This window comes from Salvelinus alpinus, chromosome 22 (genome assembly GCF_045679555.1).
Source record: "Salvelinus alpinus chromosome 22, SLU_Salpinus.1, whole genome shotgun sequence".
NCBI lineage: Eukaryota > Metazoa > Chordata > Actinopteri > Salmoniformes > Salmonidae > Salvelinus > Salvelinus alpinus.
Genome location: NC_092107.1, coordinates 7012245 through 7029893, shown reverse-complemented (window position 1 = coordinate 7029893; position 17649 = coordinate 7012245). Strand labels below are relative to the sequence as shown.

Genomic DNA, 17649 nt, shown 5'->3' with positions numbered 1-17649 from the left:
GATATCAATGAAGACTCACTCATTAACTTGACACACCCCACAATGAATGTGGAATAAAACATGTATTATTCTTCCTGCCAAGTCAACTAGTGGACAAATATTACAACACACCTATACTGTACATACACCTGTGAATCTGTAGATGTGTTAGAATGGTACAAATGAAAGAAAGGAGACAGGGAGTTTAACAGCTATAGACAGTTGGGAAGTGCTCGTCTAGTAGATCAGATCACATCTTGGTACTCCATCCCCCTGCCGGTACTTCCTCATTCTGTGTTCTCTGATTCCATGACACCCCTGTGTGTTCACCCTCTTCCTCTTCCAAAACCGCCACCACCACTTCTTCGATGATGTCATCAGGGTTGTCGTAGCCGCCCTCCTCCCAGCCCATGGAGGGGGTGATGGGGTCTGCAGGGTCAGGGGTCGTTGCCACGGCATTGAATGCGACGAAGCCCACCAGGATGATCACCAGAGACACCATGTACAGACCTGAGAACTACACACACACCAGATGAGCTATATGAGATTACACATTAACAGTCATCAACACACTGAACATGGTCACGGTGACCATGGGATTTCGATTCAGGACTAAGATGTTTTAAAATAAGGACAGTGGTGTCCTGTGATCAGGACAGCTCTAGTGGGATGGATCCTGCTATCTCTGTTTCTGTTCTTATCACTACTGCCTCCTTGATCTCACAGGGATTAGATTAGACTAGTTTGAAAGAGATTACAGTGAGTACAGACATAGTACTGCAGCAATCAATCAATCTATCATCCATCATTGGAGTCATCAAATCATTGATTAACTAATCACTTTATCTATTCAGAAACACAATCAGTAACTGAACTGTCAAATGGCTCAACCTACTGTACCTACTATCCCCAGTGTGTGTGTGCTGTGTGTGTACTAACCGTGTATTGAAAGAGAAACAGGCCACAGAAGAGGCTGAGGAGGTCTGCAGTGAGCAGGGAGAGGTTGACTGCTGTAGCACTGGTCTTCTTGACCACTATGGGCATACAGCTGTACAGGGTGTACATACACAGGGCATAGCCAGCAAACAGCAGGCCTGGGGAGAGAATAATTATACATGATAAAATGAGAGTATGGCAGACAACAGCATTTCCAATATTTTTTATATCGCTCCTAATGTGCATCTGTCTTTTTAATATTTTATTATGTGTTCATATCTGAATATTATTGATCCTTGTCTGTGTAATCGTTGATGATGCTTTGGTGATAAAACAATTTCCCAAGTTGGAATCAACAAAGTACTAATATCTTCTACTCATACACTGGGCATAGTCAGAGAACAATAGGCCTGAACAGAAAAACACAGACATTATAGAGGGCAAAAATTATTATAAACAAGGAAGATCAACTGTTGCAACTCCCATAAAACACAAGATAAAGAGCAGCAAAGAGCTGTGGAAACTGTACTTCTGCAAGCTGACACAGCATACATTCTGTACTCTCTGTAACCTTGCCACCACCACTTCTGTAATCCTAAGAGAGAGGTAATAACCGGTGGCCTGAGGTGGTCTCGTGGTTAACACTACCGAATCCCAGACCCAGAGCTACTTTGTAACAAACCCTCTCCTTAATTTCCTTCTTTTACGCTGTCCTATCTGTTCAATAAAAAAAACATACAAAATATCAACAAATATACAGGTAACTGCCAAAATAAAGGAACACTAACATAAAGTGTCTTAATAGGGCGTTGGGCCACTACGAGCTGCCACAAACAGCTTCAGTGCGCCTTAGAATATATTCTACAAACATCTGGAACTATATAGGAGGGATACGACACCATTCTTCCATGAGAAATTCCATAATTAGTTGTTTTGTTGATGGATAATGCTGTGTTGGGTGCCGCTCCAGAATCTCCCATAAGTGTTCAATTGGATTGAGATTTGGTGACTGAGACACACACACCCTTTAAACCCCCTATGCTCCTTTGAGACCCCTCTTTCAAAGTCACTGAGATCTCTTCTTCTAGCCATGGTAGCCAAAATAATGGGAAACTCTGCATTTTTATACATGACCTTAAGCATGATGGGACGTTAATTGCTTAATTAACGTAGGAGCCACACCTGTGTGGAAGAACCTGCTTTCAATATACTTTGAATCCCTAAATTGTGTTTCCTTAATTTTGGCAGTTACCTGTATATTTTATTTTATGTGGTACTAACCAATTCTCCAGTCCCATTGGATGTTTGCCACATTGTTATGCTCCAGAACGCCCCTGTAGCAACACAGCAGATCACTCAAATCAACCACATTCCCATTCTACTACCTTCTCCCCGAACATGCACACACATCCACATGCAGATACATGTGCACGCACACACACACACTTACAGCTGTATGCCACTGATGAGTGTGCCGAACAGGCCGACCATGCCAAGGAACTCCACTCTGCTGAGGTGTTTGACGGTGTACTCCTGACACACGTTAGAGACAGCATATAGACTGGCACTGAGCAGGACCAAGCCATCACCTAGCAGAACGTCTGAGGCTAGGCGAGAGGGAGGAAAGGATAGAGATAGAAGAGGAGGATGAGGAAAGAGATGAGGTCAATATGTTACTATTTATTATATGAACTGAGAGATTAAATTAATGAATTAATGAATGGAGTGGGTTCTTACTGGATCCCAGGTCTCGTCCAGCCAGTAGGTCAGCTCCCACCATGGCCCCCACCCCCAGTAGACAGACACACACAGAGACGTAGTGGACAGGTCTGTAGCACGTCTTCAGGAACAAGCAGGACAGTATCATCAACACAGGGATCACAAAACAGTCCAGCAGCTGGAAGACAGAGAGACACGACAGAATAGTCACATACATCCAGAAGGCGAGGTCAGTACAGGTGCAACAAAGCTGGGAACGAGAGACTGAAAAACAGCTTCTATCTCAATGCCATCAGACTGTTAAACAGAAATCACTAAAACAGAGAGGCTGCTGCCTACATACAGCCTTGAAATCATTGGCCACTTTAATAAATGGATCACTAGTCACTTTAACAATGCCACTTTAATAATGTTTACACATCTTGCATTACTCATATCATATGCATATACTGTATTTTATACCATCTATTGCATCTTGCCTATGCCGCTCTGTCATTGCTCATCCATATATTTAAATGGATATATTCTTATTCCATTCCTTTACTTTGTTTGTGTGTATTAGGTAGTTGTTGTGGAATTGTTAGATTACATGTTAGATATTGCTGCACTGCCGGAACTAGAAGCACAAGCATTTCGCTACACTCGCAATAACATCTGCTAACCATTTGTATGTGACCAATAAAATTTGATTTGATTTGCCACGGACATAACTCAGCACACACGCACGCATACACATACCCGCAGGCAGGCAAGCAGGCACGCAAGCTCGCACACACACAAAACAAAAACATACAGACATACACACACACACCCTCTCGTAGTTCTGACCTGTATACTGGTGAGTGTAGTGTACTGGTAAGCTTTAACCACTGTGTAGTTAGCCTCGACGTCCACCAAGCCTACTAGGAGATACTTCCACCACCTCTTCTTTAAAATCGGAAACATATTGCCATCCCCTATAGTACGTTAGGAGAGGGTAGCCTGGAGGTTATTGCACTGCTACACAATTATAAAAACGTTTAGAGTTGACAAATGTAATATTCTGACGAGGAGCACCCTGGGGTGGTGTGTGTGTGAGAGAGACTACCTGTTCTTTAAAGCAGAACATTGGTGTGCCTGAGTGTGTGTGTGTACCTGTTCTGAACAGCAGAGCTGTGGTGTAGGTGAGGCAGAGCAGTGTGTAGCTCACAAAGCTCTGAAGCATGGGCGCGTCCACGTGGTAGTCTGAAGCCAGGTATTGGGATGTTACTGCTGTGCCGCAGATGAGAGCAGCCAAACCCTGACCCATAGCAACTGTCTTCACCAGCTGCCTGTTAGGACAAAGGTATACGTGAAGAGGAAATTCAGCAACTCTTGGAAGACAGTGGACATTGATTAAGCTGCGTCTTTATTGGTAAAAGCAACATGTTTTGGCCCTATAGCCTTCATTAGGGTTTCAACACAACTCCGTCCAGGCTACTGTATGCTAGCTGCCAGGGACATACACAACTCGGACTAGGCTACTGGACAGTGGACGCATTCTTGGACATTGAAAGACCTCCACTACGTCACTATGTGTCCCAAATGGCACCTCATTCCCTATATAGTGCTCTACTTTCGACCAGAGCCCATAAGGAGCTGGTTAAAAGTAGTGCACTATATAAAGGATAGGGTGCCATATGGGATCCAGATAATCACTATTATAACATCTCTCTCTCTTTCTAATTGAGTTTTCTCTCCCCACAGACTCACCACGTAAACACTTCTTTAGGGTTGAACTTCAGAAGCTTCCGGATAATAAGGCATTTTCTATCATCATTGTCGCTGGGGTCTGTAGCTATAATCCCCTCTGGGTCTTTCTCAGCCATGTTGTCTCACTGTAACAGTGGGGTACTGGGATGGGGAATACACTGCTGTGTGCTGCCTGGACTAAGGCTTATTCATTTCTACTGTGCTACCTGGGCTGAATGATTAACAGTGTTCTCTAATCAAAGTGCAAAGATCACTTAGTGCTTTCAGATGATAGGTGTTGTAGTAGTGATGAAAGTGGCTGGTACATGAATGATGGAAAGGAGAGGAATGCTGTGTGGATTCAAACAGGGCCCATATGAATGAAAGTGAGTGGTACAAAGTGGGTGAAAGTGGGGGTGTGTGAAACTGTGGGAAGTGGGTGGGGGGGTATTTAGATCCGTGATTACTTAATTTCAGCCAGGTAATTACTCCAAGGAAGGAAAGTGGGAGGAAAGGCTTGAATGAAGGAATGGAGAGGAAGGCTGTGTGGATTCAATCAGGGTCCATAAGCCTTCTCTATGTTACTCACTTGTCTCCAAGTCACATAGCTACTGTACATACCATGTACTGACCTGTAATACAACTCAGTGGTTCCATGGCAGTCAAAAGCTAAATTTAGCACTGGTCCAGCCATGGCAACTGTGGCCTACTGTATTTATTTTCCAACACCTATTTGGTGCAGTGTCTTAGGTGCAAAGAGCAGCACACAAAAATGCAGATAACATTTCATGACACAATACTGTTAACTGGACACATATCTAGCCTTTTTATCTATATGTCTATTTTTATTGCGCTAAATAGGAAGCTACATTACCTAATCCCCAACAACCACACACTCGCGAGATTGCGCGAGGAGGGCACAAGTTGGAGGAAACATGGCGACGTCTAATTTGTTAAAGGTAAGAGCCTCTCACGTCAGCATTTTACCCGGATTTGAAGATTTAATTATGCGCCCGATGCCCGTAGTCTGGATGTAAATAAGTTAATGAAGGAGTTAAAAATAAACCCGACAACGGACATTGTTTGTCAGGTTTTGTTTTTGCACTTAAGGAAACAGATATGTATTTCTTGCTAGTTAGCTAGGAAGGTATTGCTAGACTAGCTAGCCAGCCATCTGGCTAACGTGCAATACAGTTGTCACCGGCATAACATTTCGTATTTTAAATTGACAGTTCATCAGTAATATCATACACAGTTCATTGTAGTAACTGTCCACATCAAACTGTAAGAGAATATGCAGCAGGCTTGTCCAGGTGGTGGAACAATCAGCTGAATTGGCAAGCTAACATTAGTTCCGTTTGACAGCTCTCCAACACAATAACGTTAGTGTTACTAGTTAGCTAACTAACTGTACATATTACAGTCTTGACTGTTACAGATTGATCAGAGTTGGGTGCAACTACACTGTTGACAATGTAGTCTGTAGTTAAGGTTTTAGTTGAAGCAGGTTTTATTTTAGCGAACTGGACCATTGTAACGTTATGTTTTAAAATAATAGAATTTTAAAAACTACTATTAAATATGCGTTAATTCTGAACAGCGTCAGGCAGTAAGTAGCAAGTTACTGAGTAAGTATGAACTGTGTTCGTTCTTTGGCTCTATCCAGAATGAATGGTTCTAGGTACTGGGTAGTGTGGTGGAGAGTAGTGAGTACAGGGTCATATTCATATGGCACGAAACAGAAGCAAACGGGTGTGTCTACTTGAAATTGTCCAAAAATATACACTTGTTTTCATTTTCTGTAGCAAAACATTTTTGACAGTGTGCACTAATGAATACGACTCTGAGTAGTAACAGTAGTATCATCTCTCTCCAGAATAAAGGCTCCTTGCAGTTTGAGGACAAGTGGGACCTGATGAGGCCCATCGTTCTCAAGCTGCTGAGACAGGAGGCTGTCACCAAGCAGCAGTGGTTTGACCTCTTCTCGTAAGACACACACACTGCATCATACCACACCAAACTGCAAAGCAGACACACATACTGCACCGCAGACACACACAAAAACCCGATGCTTATTATTGTGTGTTGCAGAGACGTCCATGCTGTGTGTCTGTGGGATGACAAGGGCCCAGCTAAGATCCACCAGGCCCTCAAAGAAGACATCCTAGACTTCATCAAACAAGCTCAGAATGTAAGTGGGACTGTGGGTTACAGGGGAAGGACTTTGGTAAGGGTTGAGATCACATTTGAGTTTGGAATGTGCTGTTCACACACGCATGCATGCGTACACACACACACCCCTTTCCAGTACAGTGATGACAGTTGCAGGCAAGAGGCTACCCTTAAACTCCTGACCTCTACCTATGCAACATACCTCTGACCTGTGTTTCCATGGCAGCGTGTGTTGAGTCACCAGGATGACACAGCGTTACTGAAGGCCTACATTGTGGAGTGGCGAAAGTTCTTCACACAGTGTGACATCCTGCCCAAACCGTTCTGTCAGCTGGAGATCACACTGATGGGGAAGCAGGGCAGCAACAAGAAGTCTAACGTTGAGGACAGCATCGTACGCAAGGTGATGAGAGTGGGGAGAGGAGGAAGAGAGAGGGGAGAGATGGACAATGCTCTTCTTTGTGATAGTATGCATCAATTGTCTCATCCTGCTTACTCACTCTCTCTCTTTTCCTCTCTCTATCCCCCTCGGCTTCTCTTCTAGTTGATGTTGGACACATGGAACGAGTCGATCTTCTCCAACATAAAAAGCCGTCTTCAGGACAGTGCTATGAAGCTGGTTCACGCTGAGAGGCTGGGAGAGGCTTTTGACTCCCAGCTGGTTATAGGAGTACGAGAATCATACGGTAGGACATATACACACTGAGTGGCAAAACATCCACATATTTTATATGGCAAGTTTTTGTGAAGCATGGTATGTTGACTGTGTGTGTGTGTGTGTGTGTGTGTGTGTGTGTGTGTGTGTGTAGTCAACCTGTGCTCTAACCCTGAAGACAAGCTCCAGATCTACAGAGATAACTTTGAGAAGGCCTACCTGGACTCAACTGAGAGGTTTTACAGAACACAGGCCCCATCATACCTACAGCAGAATGGAGTCCAGAACTACATGAAATATGTAAGGACTGCTCTCTCTGTGTGTGTTGGAGAGAGTGCGTGTCCGTGTGTTGTTGTTGTGACAATTTCTCAGTGGGTGTGTATACATTCACTGATCGTGTGTGTCTTGCAGGCAGACACAAAGCTAAGGGAAGAGGAGAAGAGGGCAGTTCGATACCTCGAGACTCGTCGTGAATGTAACTCTGTCCAAGCAGTGAGTAGACTGCTTGGACCCATGAGTCTGTATAGACTGGTTTAAACTCATATTCACAGTCAACAGATGATGAGGTAGATCAATGTTAGTCTCTAATGTCTCTTTCCAGCTGATGGAATGTTGTGTGAACGCTCTGGTGACGTCGTTTAAAGAAACTATCCTGGCCGAATGTCCCGGCATGATCAAACGCAACGAGACAGACAGTGAGTAACATGTTACATTCCTACTTTTACCCACCAGCCTTGGGACCGGTTGTAGAGGAGGGTCCTTCATTGTGTGACGTTAATGTCCTTCACCCTGCAGAGCTCCACCTGATGTTTTCCCTGATGGATAAGGTTCCTAGTGGGATAGAGCCCATGCTGAAAGATCTGGAGGATCACATCATGAACGCTGGGCTGGCTGATATGGTGGCTGCTGCAGAGACTATCACTTCTGTATGTACACACACACACAGATCTGTCTTACTATTCTTGTGAGGACATTTTGGCGACCAACAATTGATTCCCATTCAAAATCCTATTTTCCTTAACCCTAATTCTAATCCTAACCCTAACTCATATGCCTAAAATGTCCTCACTTCTCTGAATTTGAGTTGGTTACTATTCTTGTGAGGACTTCTGGTACTAGTAAAATATAGTATAGTAAAACATGTACACACTCAAAATCAGCTAGTATATCTGTATGTTTTTCTTCTTATTCCTGTGTGTGTAGGACTCTGAGAAGTACGTGGAGCAGCTGCTGATGTTGTTTAACCGTTTCAGTAAACTGGTGAAGGAGGCTTTTCAGGACGACCCTCGATTCCTCACTGCCAGAGACAAGGTACACACACACACATACACACACACAGCGAGAGAAAAAAGGGTGAAGGGAGGAGACTGAATGGAGGAGCAGAGAGAAAGGGGGGAGGAGAAGGGAGGAGAAGGGATGGAAGGAGGAGAAAAAAAGGGAGATGAGAGAGGGAGAGACATGCAGCGAGAGAAAAGGGGGTGAATGGAGCAGATGGAGATAAAAGGGGGGTGGGGCTGGGCGGAGGAGGAGAAAAAAGGAGGAGAGCGGGAGGTTTGACAGTTCTGTGTTTCTCTCCAGGCCTACAAAGCTGTAGTGAACGATGCCACCATCTTTAAACTGGAGCTGCCCCTCAAACAGAAAGGGTAAGACAAACCTGGGTTTTATGTTTATATTATATTCCTTGGTTATGGGTCAGTATGGCTGCTGGTCCACTCATCACGGAACTTTAGCTGCATCTCGATTCTTTACCCTGTTCCTTAGGTTGCATTTTCACACTCCCCATCATGGATTTAAAAGCATATAATTGGCTGGAGGTAGTTTCCATTATTGTCAAATTCACGCAAGAAAGTGTGCACGTGTAGACTTGGGAGAAAGGGTGAAGAATCGGGATGCATCCATAGACTTGAATGTAGATGCCTGTTTTAGTAATTATATTTCTATGTGTACTATTCATATGTGTGTCTCTCTACAGGGTAGGTCTGAAAACCCAGCCAGAGTCGAAGTGTCCAGAGCTGCTAGCTAACTACTGTGACATGCTGCTGAGGAAAACCACCCTGAGCAAGAAACTCACCTCAGAGGAGATAGAACTCAAACTCAAAGAAGTGGTGAAGACTCTACCCTAGTACTGTAGAATGAGCCCGCATTCTCAAACGCTAGTCATGGATTGTAAAGCATTGGATTGGTGTAAACATTGGCTGTTGTGAAATCCATGACGAGAAGGGTGTAGAATTAGGATGCAGCTGTAGTCTTCTATCCTGTTCATCCCGAACTCTTCTAGCTGCTGGTGTTGAAGTATGTTTAGAATAAGGATGTGTCTTCTCTCTCTAGTTGCTGGTATTGAAGTATGTTCAGAATAAGGACGTGTTTATGAGGTACCATAAAGCCCACCTGACCAGAAGACTGATCCTGGACATCTCAGCCGACAGCGAGATAGAAGAGAACATGGTGGAGTGGCTCAGGGTAAAAACAAACAAACACACACAGACTCTTTCTCTCTCTCTTTACCCCCTTTTGATTGTGTGGTTTCCCCTGGGTCGTGTGTGTTTGTAGGAGGTGGGGATGCCTGCAGACTATGTGAATAAGCTGGCCAGGATGTTCCAGGACATTAAAGTATCGGACGATCTCAACCAGGTCTTCAAGGAGATGCACAAACACAACAAGCTGGCTCTACCAGGTAACGCATACTTGCTCTACGAGGTAGCAAACACACAGACCTATGGCTTGAGCTTGTGTGATTATTAACCACGGCCTCCATACTCCTCCTGCTGGTGTACCATAGTAATGCACTAATACTCTTTGTCTCTCTCTGTTTGTCTATCTCTCTTTCCTCTCTCTGTTTGTCTCTCTCTCCCACCCTCCTTTTCTCTCTGTCTCTCTCTCCAGCTGACAGTGTGAATATAAAGATCCTGAATGCGGGGGCGTGGTCGAGGAGCAGTGAGAAGGTGTTTGTGTCTCTGCCTACTGAGCTGGAGGATCTGATCCCAGAGGTAGAAGACTTCTACAAGAGGAACCACAGCGGGAGGAAACTACACTGGCACCACCTCATGTCCAATGGCATCGTGAGTGGGAGATACACACACACAGATACACAGAGAGAGAGAGACGGACGGACAAGGTGCACACACACTCAGAAACATAATCCGTGGAAAAACTACTATCACCTCATGTCCAACGGAATAGTAATCTTCCTCCTCTCCCCGTGTGTGTGTGGGGGGTGTATGTTTAGATCACCTTCAAGAATGAAATGGGTCATTATGACCTTGAGGTCACGACCTTTCAGCTGGCTGTCCTATTCGCCTGGAACCAGCGGCCGCGGGAGCGAATCAGCTTTGAGAACCTTAAATTGGCTACCGAGCTGCCTGATGCTGAGCTACGACGCACACTCTGGGTAACAAATCAAATCAAATCAAATTTTATTAGTCACATACACATGGTTAGCAGATGTTAATGCGAGTGTAGCGAAATGCTTGTGCTTCTAGTTCCGACAATGCAGTAATAACCAACAGTAATCTAACCTAACAATTCCACACTACTACCTTACACACACACACAAGTGTAAAGGGATAAAGAATATGTACATAAAGATATATGAATGAGTGGTGGTACAGAACGGCATGGCAGATGCAGTAGATGGTATAGAGTACGGTATATACATATGAGATGAGTACTGTAGGGTATGTAAACATAAAGTGGCATAGTTTAAAGTGGCTAGTGGTACATGTATTGCATAAAGATGGCAAGATGCAGTAGATGATATAGAGTACAGTATATATACATATGAGATGGGTAATGTAGGGTATGTAAACATTGTATTAAGTGGCATTGCTTAAAGTGGCTAGTGGTACATTTTTACATAATTTCCATCAATTCCCATTTTTAAAGTGGCTGGAGTTGAGTCAGTATGTTGGCAGCGGCCGCTAAATGTTAGTGGTGGCTGTTTAACAGTCTGATGGCCTTGAGATAGAAGCTGTTTTTCAGTCTCTCGGTCCCTGCTTTGATGCACCTGTACTGACCTCGCCTTCTGGATGATAGCGGGGTGAACAGGCAGTGGCTTGGGTGGTTGTTGTCCTTGATGATCTTTATGGCCTTCCTGTGACATCGGGTGGTGTAGGTGTCCTGGAGGGCAGGTAGTTTGCCCCTGGTGATGCGTTCTGCAGACCTCACTACCCTCTGGAGAGCCTTACGGTTGTGGGCGGAGCAGTTGCCGTACCAGGCGGTGATACAGCCCGACAGGATGCTCTCGATTGTGCATCTGTAGAAGTTTGTGAGTGCTTTTGGTGACAAGCCGAATTTCTTCAGCCTCCTGAGGTTGAAGAGGCGCTGCTGCGCCTTCTTCACAACGCTGTCTGTGTGGGTGGACCAGTTCAGTTTGTCCGTGATGTGTACACAGAGGAACTTAAAACTTTCCACCTTCTCCACTACTGACCCGTCGATGTGGATAGGGGGGTGCTCCCTCTGCTGTTTCCTGAAGTCCACAATCATCTCCTTTGTTTTGTTGACGTTGAGTATGAGGTTATTTTCCTGACACCACACTCCGAGGGCCCTCACCTCCTCCCTGTAGGCCGTCTCGTCGTTGTTGGTGATCAAGCCTACCACTGTAGTGTCATCCGCAAACTTGATGATTGAGTTGGAGGCGTGCATGGCCACGCAGTCGTGGGTGAACAGGGAGTACAGGAGAGGGCTCAGAACGCACCCTTGTGGGGCCCCAGTGTTGAGGATCAGCGGGGTGGAGATGTTGTTACCTACCCTCACCACCTGGGGGCGGCCCGTCAGGAAGTCCAGGACCCAGTTGCACAGGGCGGGGTCGAGACCCAGGGTCTCGAGCTTGATGACGAGTTTGGAGGGTACTATGGTGTTAAATGCTGAGCTGTAATCGATGAACAGCATTCTCACATGGGTATTCCTCTTGTCCAGATGGGTTAGGGCAGTGTGCAGTGTGGTTGCGATTGCGTCGTCTGTGGACCTATTGGGTCGGTAAGCAAATTGGAGTGGGTCTAGGGTGTCCGGTAGGGTGGAGGTGATATGGTCCTTGACTAGTCTCTCAAAGCACTTCATGATGACGGAAGTGAGTGCTACGGGGCGGTAGTCGTTTAGCTCAGTTACCTTAGCTTTCTTGGGAACAGGAACAATGGTGGCCCTCTTGAAGCATGTGGGAACAGCAGACTGGGATAAGGATTGATTGAATATGTCCGTAAACACACCAGCCAGCTGGTCTGCGCATGCTCTGAGGACGCGGCTGGGAATGCCGTCTGGGCCTGCAGCCTTGCGAGGGTTAACACGTTTAAATGTTTTACTCACCTCGGCTGCAGTGAAGGAGAGCCCGCAGGTTTTGGTAGGGGGCCGTGTCAGTGGCACTGTATTGTCCTCAAAGCGGGCAAAAAAGTTGTTTAGCCTGTCTGGGAGCAAGACATCCTGGTCCTCGACGGGGCTGGTTTTCTTTTTTTAATCCGTGATTGACTGTAGACCCTGCCACATACCTCTTGTGTCTGAGCTGTTGAATTTCGACTCGATTTTGTCTCTGTACTGAGACTTAGCCTGTTTGATTGCCTTGCGGAGAGAATAGCTACACTGTTTGTATTCGGTCATGCTTCCGGTCACCTTGCCCTGGTTAAAAGCAGTGGTTCGCGCTTTCAGTTTCACGCGAATGCTGCCGTCAATCCACGGTTTCTGGTTTGGGAATGTTTTTATCGTTGCTGTGGGTACGACATCGTCAATGCACTTCCTAATGAACTCGCTCACCGAACACACACACATACTCTGGGATTGAAAAATGAAAGCACACATGCCAATATAAACGCAGTTCATACACAAAGAAGAGACTGAGAGAACAAACAAATGACGTCTTTCTTTCCCTCTCTCTGCTGTCTCTTCTCTGTCTCTAGTCTCTGGTAGCGTTCCCTAAGCTGAAGAGACAGGTTTTATCCTATGAGCCTTCAGTCTCCTCCCCTAAAGACTTCACTGACAGCACCCTGTTCTACGTCAACCAGGACTTTTCTCTCATGTACGTAGCGACAACACTAGCTTTGAACCCACAACACTGTGTTAGCCCCCAGAGCTAAATAAAGGCATTGAATGTACCTAGCATTACAAAATTCTGGTAACTTGCCACAAATTCCCACGTTTTCAAAAAATGACTAATTGAAGCATTCCAGATTTTCCTGCTTTTTCCATCCTGATTCCAGGAATCTCTGGAATTTCTGGAAAACCTGGGATTTTGGGAAAGATGGGAGAGTTTTGCAACCTTAATTGCAGCTCACTGCAACCGCTGTTGGCTTACCATGTTGATTCATGTTCTATTTAGTTAATGTAACTGTATGTATTCTAACTCATCATTCATTTTGGGGAAGTTTGAATGTTGATGAAAGCTATATTGTCATGGTTTCCTACTGAGGACCCGGATGGAATGTTTCAGGTGTGATTTCTGATGGGATATTCAGTTCTTTAGTCTCTGTTTCTTAGTAAAAACTCCAAGGTCCAGAAAAGAGGCAAGATTAATCTGATTGGTCGATTGCAGCTGACCACGGAGCGAATGAGAGAGGAGGAGAACGAGGGCATTGTCCAGCTGAGAATATTAAGAACCCAGGTAATGTTACACATTTAAAGGTACAACTTGAGGAACCTAAAGTTTCAGCACTTTTTCCCCCCCAAAGACTTAAATGGCGCACTACTACCTTCCACCCTGCACGCCGAGAGTGAAAATCATAACCATACCAGTTGAATGTGTGGCTCAACATTGAGTAAAGATATAATCCTGTACGTTGTTTGACCCACCCACCCCCCTCCAGGAGGCCATCATCCAGATTATGAAGATGAGGAAGAGGATCAGTAACGCCCAGCTACAGACAGAACTGGTAGAGATCCTTAAGAACATGTTCCTGCCCCAGAAGAAGATGATCAAGGAACAGATCGAGTGGCTCATCGAACACAAATACATCAAACGGGACGAGACTGACATCAACACCTTTATCTACATGGCATAGAACCCACTTACTTGGACTGGAGCCACCTACTTACCTACCTACCTACTGCTTGACCTGGCTAGATCCTCACTGCTGCAGGAGGAAGAGGACACACAGGAAGAGGAGGGAGGGAGCAGTGGTTGTTTCAGAAGAAGAAGAAGAGGAAGGAGGATGTCTCTCTGTGGCCGGATGGGGGAGGGGAGGGGCAGGCCAGTTAGTTGTATGAGATAGATGGTGTAGTCTTCATTCTGTGGCGCCACCCGGGGGCCAGGAGGAGGAGGACAGTGGTGCTGACTGACAGTCTCAGTATCACAGTAGTGACATTATGAAATAAACAAACTCTCCCTGCCTTACCCTCCTTACGCAGTCCGCACAGAGACAGACAGGAGGACTAATGGACTAGTAGTCTATATCATTATGGAGTGGACATTGAGAGGAGTGTATTTTGCCAAATGTACTGTGTGTGTGTGTGTGTCTGCACCTTGACAGCTTGCTGCTCTGTGGAAGTCTTGCAATCATCTGAGGTCCCGTCACACGTGTGTGTGTCACTTTTTCCACCGGCTCCACCACCCCAACTGCCACATCCCTCAGAGAGGTTCATGGCTCCTCACGTATCAGCCAGTCGCAGGGTGAGAACAAACGAGACCATCACTTTTCTCTGTTTCCTACCTTGTAGGTCAGTGTGTCTGAATGGTTTTATATATCACTTTCATTCTCCTTCTCAATGCTCATCTTTATTTTTGTGTGTATCGTTTGTAAATGCTGCACAGCGTCGTCCAATCGATCGAAGTCACAAAGCTCTCTAGCGATCTTTGATTCTCCTGTACCTCTCCTTTTCTTTCTCCCCCACCCATAGCCAGTGCAGGACATGACATGTGTATTGTTGTCAGACCATGAGCGGGTGTCATAACTGTTCATGACCCAGGTTTCTTCCCAAATGCCACCATATTCCCTAGGTACTGTATTAGGGTGGCAGGTAGCCTAGTGGTTAGTGCGCTGGGCCAGTAACCGAAAGGTTGCTGGATCGAATCTCCGAGCTGACAAGGTAAAAATCTGTCGTTCTGCCCCCTGAACAAGGCAGTTAACCCACTGTTCCTAGGCCGTCATTGTAAATAAGAATTTGTTCTTAACTGACTTGCCTAGTTAAATAAAGGTTACATTTAAAAAATATAAATAAATACTTTTGGGGGCAAAAAGTATTTTTAAATTCCCTATAAAGGGAAAAGTCATTTGTTTCCTATATAAGAAAAAGTAGTTTATATTCTCCCTATATATAGAATAGTAAAATCCCTCCAGTGCAATATCTAGAGATCCCCAACTGCTGGAGCACTTCCTGTGGTTTGAGGTCATGTTGCTAAAGCAACGGCACTGCAGTGTTGCTATTAATGTACCCTACCCACCACCTTTTACAGAAGACTGTGTTGCAGTATATGAGTGGGGAGTAGGGAGGGGTGAGGATGGAAGAACTAGAAAAGTGTTGGGGCCGTGTGTTGACTTGTTTATTTATTTAATTTGTATCAATGTGGTTTGTTTGTATGAGATTGTATGCGAGTGTTTGATAAATAGGTCCGGTCTGTAGTGGGATACTAGGTGTACATATCCACTTATTAATGTTACATGATGAAATGTATGAGATGACTTAATAACACTATCGCTCTTTGACTCTTTTTTTTTTTGTTTGAGTTTTACTATTGGCATTGGGATAATGTTATAGTGTGGGAAATGAAATTGCGCCCCCTATTCCCTATATAGTGCACTAGTTTTGACCAGGACCCATAGGCCTCTACTCAAAAGTTGTGCACTATGTAGGGAATATGGTGCTATTTGGGATGCAGGCTAGGTAGCAATTTCCTCTTTTCTCTCATTCTGAATTGAATGCAACCACATTGGAATCAATTTAGAGACCTCAAGACAAAATGATTGTCAGACGAGGGAAACATTACTTGGGATTTAGCAGTTATGAATTGTTTGGGCATGATGCCATGGCTATACTTCATCCTACCATGTGTTTCATTCATACACACTACATATCTACCCAGTACTGTATAGTCCACCGTTCTACAGTGGAGGACACCTATGAGAAACACACATACATACACACTGACTATTGCCAAAATAGTTAATTGTTTATTCTATCAGGTAATGTAATGTGTGGATAACTCTTCTACTACCTGTAAACTGTTGGCAATAAGGGCTCTCCACATGAGCTAGTTACATTTCTCAACAGACTGACTAGTTCAACTTTTGAACAGTTACTCTGAAGGATATCAGCGCTTTGTGAATAAAAAGTGTGTTAATATCATCATTGACAGTTTATGCAGTTATATCGTCCACTGAATGACATTGTGTCCAGCAGGTAGACTGGTTTTTAGTACCATTTGTTGTTTTTCATGTCTTCCTTCCCTGGTATCTGACGTTAATGGTTATGCATCACTGCTGTAGTTGTTGCATCAAAACAACCTGGAGAAGAAGAGTGTGTCTCAAATGACACCCTATTTCCTATTTAGTGTACTACTGTTTGACCAATGCCAATATGGCTCTGGTCAAAAGTACTGCACTATATAAGGAATAAGGTGTCATTTGGAACGTAGGCAAAGTGTTATTACATTTTAGTAATTTAGCAGACACTCTTATCCAGAGTGACTTACAATTAGTGCATTCTTCTTAAGATATGTTATCAGAGTAATGTAATGTACTTAATGTAACTCATTCTGATACACTTAGCGCTTCTCTGGATTTTAGCCATGTTCAACAATGTTTTAAGATGACAATTTATGCCACTTTATGAGTAACAACAAATTAACAGTATTAAACTAGGACTTAAACTCAACTTTTGTTGTAATAATTCATGTTTTTCTCTCTGCACAGAAATGTCAGGTAGAGCGGATCTTATTGTGTCAAGAGACTAGACTGACATCTTGCTTCGGTTTTAAGTGTGGTTGTGATGATGGTAGACAGATGGATAATCACAAGACATGTATCTCTTCCTCTCCTTCCCTACTTGCATATCTGGAGCCTTGAGTAAAAACTAGGTTTTATTGATCATAACATTACCAGATGAATGTGTGTCCCTACTTTGAGAGAAAAAATATATAATGCTGTACATTGTTTGAATGGGAGTATTCTGGCTTTTGGGCTCAACTTCTTTGATGTGCTGCATTATTTTTTTGTTTTGTTCGTGACTGCTTTTTTTTAAATATAATTTATTTCCTGGCTAATAAAAACTGTACTGTAAAGAGAGTCATCTCCATTGCTCTTGGTTTCCTTTGTCTTCTGATGATTTCTATAGAGAGATGAACATGTGCTTCTTCCTCTGTGTACTTTGATAGTAGCCTTCCTGTATGTTAACATGTCATGGCCTCTTCCATGAGGTCTGACACTTTATGGCACAGAAGATCGTGTGATATTGGCGTTTTATTTATACATAATATATTTTTTTAACTAGGCAAGTCAGTTAAGCACAAATTCTTATTTACAATGACGCCAAACCCGGACGACGCTGGGCCCTATGGGACTCCC

The 17649-nt window shown here is 44.3% G+C and overlaps 2 protein-coding genes across 3 annotated transcripts; one reads left to right on the top strand and one right to left on the bottom strand.

Annotated features, from left to right (window-relative positions):
* Positions 1–22: 22 nt before the first annotated feature.
* LOC139548890 (solute carrier family 35 member F2-like) lies at positions 23–5104 on the bottom strand. The gene is made up of 8 exons (XM_071358821.1): positions 4366–5104; positions 3769–3944; positions 3463–3590; positions 2653–2812; positions 2366–2522; positions 2197–2249; positions 919–1073; positions 23–496 (listed from the first exon to the last, which is right to left on the bottom strand). The coding sequence occupies exons 1-8, from the start codon at positions 4479–4481 to the stop codon at positions 230–232; spliced, it is 1212 nt and encodes a 403-aa protein (XP_071214922.1). The 5' UTR covers positions 4482–5104; the 3' UTR covers positions 23–229.
* Positions 5105–5203: 99 nt separating this feature from the next.
* LOC139548887 (cullin-5-like) lies at positions 5204–17370 on the top strand. Of its 2 annotated transcripts, none has more exons than XM_071358817.1 (19): positions 5204–5303; positions 6221–6330; positions 6436–6535; positions 6743–6919; positions 7061–7202; positions 7350–7471; positions 7583–7663; positions 7773–7866; positions 7967–8097; positions 8375–8482; positions 8750–8814; positions 9144–9276; positions 9500–9631; positions 9722–9845; positions 10055–10230; positions 10398–10559; positions 13054–13172; positions 13631–13754; positions 13957–17370. In XM_071358817.1, the coding sequence occupies exons 1-19, from the start codon at positions 5280–5282 to the stop codon at positions 14149–14151; spliced, it is 2319 nt and encodes a 772-aa protein (XP_071214918.1). In that variant the 5' UTR covers positions 5204–5279; the 3' UTR covers positions 14152–17370. The 2 variants fall into 2 exon arrangements, with proteins under 2 accessions (XP_071214918.1, XP_071214916.1); XM_071358815.1 differs by having other exon boundaries at positions 7326–7471.
* Positions 17371–17649: the final 279 nt, after the last annotated feature.

Excerpts from the sequence above, each read along its gene's own strand:
- LOC139548890 (XM_071358821.1), bottom strand. The coding sequence starts at position 4,481 with ATGGCTGAGAAAGACCCAGAGGGGATTATAGCTACAGACCCCAGCGAC. Across the intron at positions 2,813-3,462 it reads CTACACTCACCAGTATACAG|CTGCTGGACTGTTTTGTGAT; the intron begins GTCAGAACTACG and ends TCTGTCTTCCAG. Across the intron at positions 2,523-2,652 it reads TGGACGAGACCTGGGATCCA|CCTCAGACGTTCTGCTAGGT; the intron begins GTAAGAACCCAC and ends CCTCTCGCCTAG.
- LOC139548887 (XM_071358815.1), top strand. The coding sequence starts at position 5,280 with ATGGCGACGTCTAATTTGTTAAAG. Across the intron at positions 7,472-7,582 it reads TCCAGAACTACATGAAATAT|GCAGACACAAAGCTAAGGGA; the intron begins GTAAGGACTGCT and ends TGTGTCTTGCAG. Across the intron at positions 8,815-9,143 it reads CTGCCCCTCAAACAGAAAGG|GGTAGGTCTGAAAACCCAGC; the intron begins GTAAGACAAACC and ends GTCTCTCTACAG.